The sequence below is a fragment of the Glandiceps talaboti genome, chromosome 1, assembly GCF_964340395.1.
Source record: "Glandiceps talaboti chromosome 1, keGlaTala1.1, whole genome shotgun sequence".
Taxonomy (NCBI): Eukaryota; Metazoa; Hemichordata; class Enteropneusta; family Spengelidae; genus Glandiceps; species Glandiceps talaboti.
This window is the reverse complement of record NC_135549.1, coordinates 23,617,342-23,620,676: the sequence shown is the minus strand read 5'-3', so window position 1 is coordinate 23,620,676 and position 3,335 is coordinate 23,617,342. Positions and strand designations below refer to the sequence as shown.

The 3,335-nt window shown below is 39.5% G+C and overlaps 1 protein-coding gene across 1 annotated transcript in view; it reads left to right on the top strand.

Moving 5' to 3' along the window:
• Window positions 1-518: 518 nt before the first annotated feature.
• The window catches only part of LOC144436328 (E3 ubiquitin-protein ligase TRIM71-like), a 3,837-nt gene continuing 1,020 nt past the window's right edge, over window positions 519-3,335 (top strand). The window contains exons 1-2 of the mRNA XM_078125099.1: window positions 519-650; window positions 1,609-3,335. The exon at window positions 1,609-3,335 is cut by the window's right edge and continues 1,020 nt beyond it. Of these exons, the coding sequence (XP_077981225.1) occupies window positions 1,626-3,065 (1,440 nt within the window). The 5' untranslated portion in view covers window positions 519-650; window positions 1,609-1,625 and the 3' untranslated portion in view covers window positions 3,066-3,335. The remainder of the gene's footprint in view (window positions 651-1,608) is intronic.

Genomic DNA, 3,335 nt, shown 5'->3' with positions numbered 1-3,335 from the left:
AAAGATGTGCAAGTGTGTAACCATATTGAGTTGCATATAACTGAACAATCAATTGTTGTTACCACTCTTCAATCAATATTATATCATATTTTCTTTTGACAATTGGTTCACTGTAATTTCCCGCTTATTATGAAATTATCAAATTATAACTTTTAACATGGTGATCTAAATAACCTGTTTATCAAATCACGTACGTTGTTTTGTACACTCTGGCATGGTTATAGTCTTAGATTGTACGATCATATCGACGTTGGCTGATACAATATCGTTTACACGAATTTTATTTGTCAATAAAATACCACAGCTTGTAGATACCACGAATTGGTTAATTAAGACGAAAAAAGTTAGTAAATGTTCGGAACCTTCACACTGACATGTATATACAAAGTTCTCTCTTCCTTTGTTTGTGCCTGGGTCAAAACTCGTAGATGTGAATTTTATGCACACGCCACCTACCTATACAACCACCAATTCGTAGAAACGAATGAGTCGAGTCACCTGATATGACGTCACAGCTACCTCAACTGAATCGAATACTGCGCCATACTGTTTTTCAAAGTACAAGGAAGTTCTGTAGTTGTTTATTGGTGAATATTCTTGTATTAAAGGTGTACACGGAGTCTTCAGTCATCGCGTTAACCTGTATTAAGGTATGTACATAATACCAGCTTACCATATCGCAACCTATTGGTATGACAGATCTAGATAGAGCGCTCGATATATAGATATACAAGCTTTTGCAAAGATACTTTACGGATATCGTCCACAATAATGTACAGAAGGTCTTTCCAGAACAGAATTGGTCTAATTGTGTTTCCTTTCCAAGGTGATCACGACTCTACCTTACTTAGCACATATACTACAGCTTGTGACCTATAGCTATACGCAATGCACCTAGCTACAATGGCATTCGCTTTAGGACGGTGGAAGGAACAAAGCGTACGTACTTGTCGATAACATGTATAGGTCATGGGACAGTGACGTCATATTATTGTTAGTTGCTACGCGACATGTGTACAAGTATTATACAAAAAGTATTATACAAGGAAGAAAGCTAGTGCTTATTTTTTTATCATCCATGCGCACAAATTAGCGCCTCGCAAACCTTCAAAGCAGACGATCACACCGGTCCCAATCTCTGTTAGATATTAGAACAAGACGACTATGTAGACTATGATATCGGATTAAACTTGGAAGAGTTAACGGGGAGGCAGTATGTAGTAATGATGTGGGTTTTTATTTAATATTGTGCCAAGCTCAAAAGTTGTGCCAAATGTCCTCAGTCAAATATTGCTTTACCTTTGGGGCCCAGGATGGGCGACAGAAAATATTCAAAGTATCATTTAAACAATTCCCCCTTATCGAAAGTGGGATGCTCCATTTTCTATGACGTGGAGATGTAGATGCTAAATTGATGTAATCTGAAAGCATCCCTTGTTACAGGATTTGTTTACTACATACAAATGATACATCAGTCTTTTAAATTTGAAACACACGTCGGAACGAATCCATGAATACTACAAATGCAGTTAGTCCAGGCTACTTAATAATGATCATTAAATATCAACTTGAGACTTCAGCAAGATTTCTGTCTTTTTTACCTTTCAGGTTCAGATACAGGCGTCATGGCCGGTATTAGCACAGTGCAGATAAATAAGGAAGATTTTGATGAAAGATTCTTGACTTGTAAGATATGTGAAAAGCAATACGATGATAGTCACAGGTTACCTAAATATCTGCCGTGCCTTCACACATATTGTAAACCTTGCCTTGGCGACTACATAAAAGAACAACCAGAGTTCGATTGCCCAGAATGTAGGCAGAAGACGAAAACCCCTAAATCAAAAGCTGATGGTTTCCCAAGTAACTTCATTGTCTTGAACCAGAAGAGCTTCTTCGAAACCCAGAAGAAAGTCAAACACGGTCTTTCGATTCCATGCCAGAGTTGTCGTCGCAGCGAAAATCCTGCAGCTGTGTCATTCTGCTCTGATTGCAGGGCCTTCTTATGCCAGTTTTGCCACGATGCTCACAAACACACAAGTGGCCTTTCTCCACACCAAGTGAAGACCATTGCAGAGTTATCCAAAACTCCAGAAGCCATGGAAGAATCAATCTTTCGTCAGAAAGATTATTGCAACAAAGGAAGGAACCATAGAAATCAGGAACTGACTCTGTTCTGTGACAACAACCGATGCCAGCTACCGATCTGCTTGCAGTGTGCTTTCCTTGACCATGCAAAGGGGGACGGTCATGAGCCTGTGGAAATCGAGAAAGCCGTGGAAAAATACAGAGCTAAAATAGAGGGGAAGTTGGAAAATGTGAAAACAAGACACAACAAGATAGCTTCAATAATTGAGGGCCTGGATAAAGAATTGGTTGATCTCGAGGAAAATAGTGACTCGCAGAAAGAACAAATCGAGCAATTCTACGCTACGTACTTAAAAGACCTCGAAAATCGAAGAAAGAAATTATTATCACATGTCCAGACACAGAAAGCAAAAGTTCAACAGACGTTGCTACAGGAAAAAGAAGACTACCAGACCCATTTGGCCGTGACTGACAGCACATGGGAGTTCACAGATAACGCTCTACAACACAGCAGTGAAATCGAAATCCTTGCAGCTAAGGATGACATATGCCAACAGCTTGACAAAGTCTCCGCACAACCAACCAAGGAACGTCTCTCCCTTGTCAAGGAATTTCCCCGCTTTTTCTGTCCTAAATCCGTACCTACCAACATCGTTAGTAGTACAGTGTTTACCGGTTATGCTGACAAGCTAGCCTGTCGCGTGGTAACAAGTTTCGCCAAAAAGGGCAATGACTGCAAATCATGTGTTACTCCACTGGGTATGGATGGGAAGCCACTTCAAGTGTCAGGATTACCGATTGCCGTGAAAATAAAGGACCCGGATGACCAGGAAGTAGAATCTTGGCTTCAAGATAAAGGAGATGGTACTTACGACGTTCGATACAGACCACAGAAGACCGGCAAGCATAGTCTCACTGTCAACATATACGACAAAATCGTAGAAGGAAATCCTTACATTATTGATGTACAAGTCTGAATCTCCTCTTCAAACATGTCTACTAACAGAAAATCAACAAGGGGATTACATACATATGTTGACATACGAAGAGAATTTGGGAGGCATTCGAATTATCAGTGTATTTTTTACCTTTTTTAAAAAGAAATTGCTTATAAAGTTTCTTAGTACACGAAAGGAAACGAATGGACTTCATAAATTATATCGAAATTTGTATAAACAAATCACCAACAATTATTCGCCACTGTACAAATCGACCACCGAATATCAATTAAATGCCAAAATGACGAG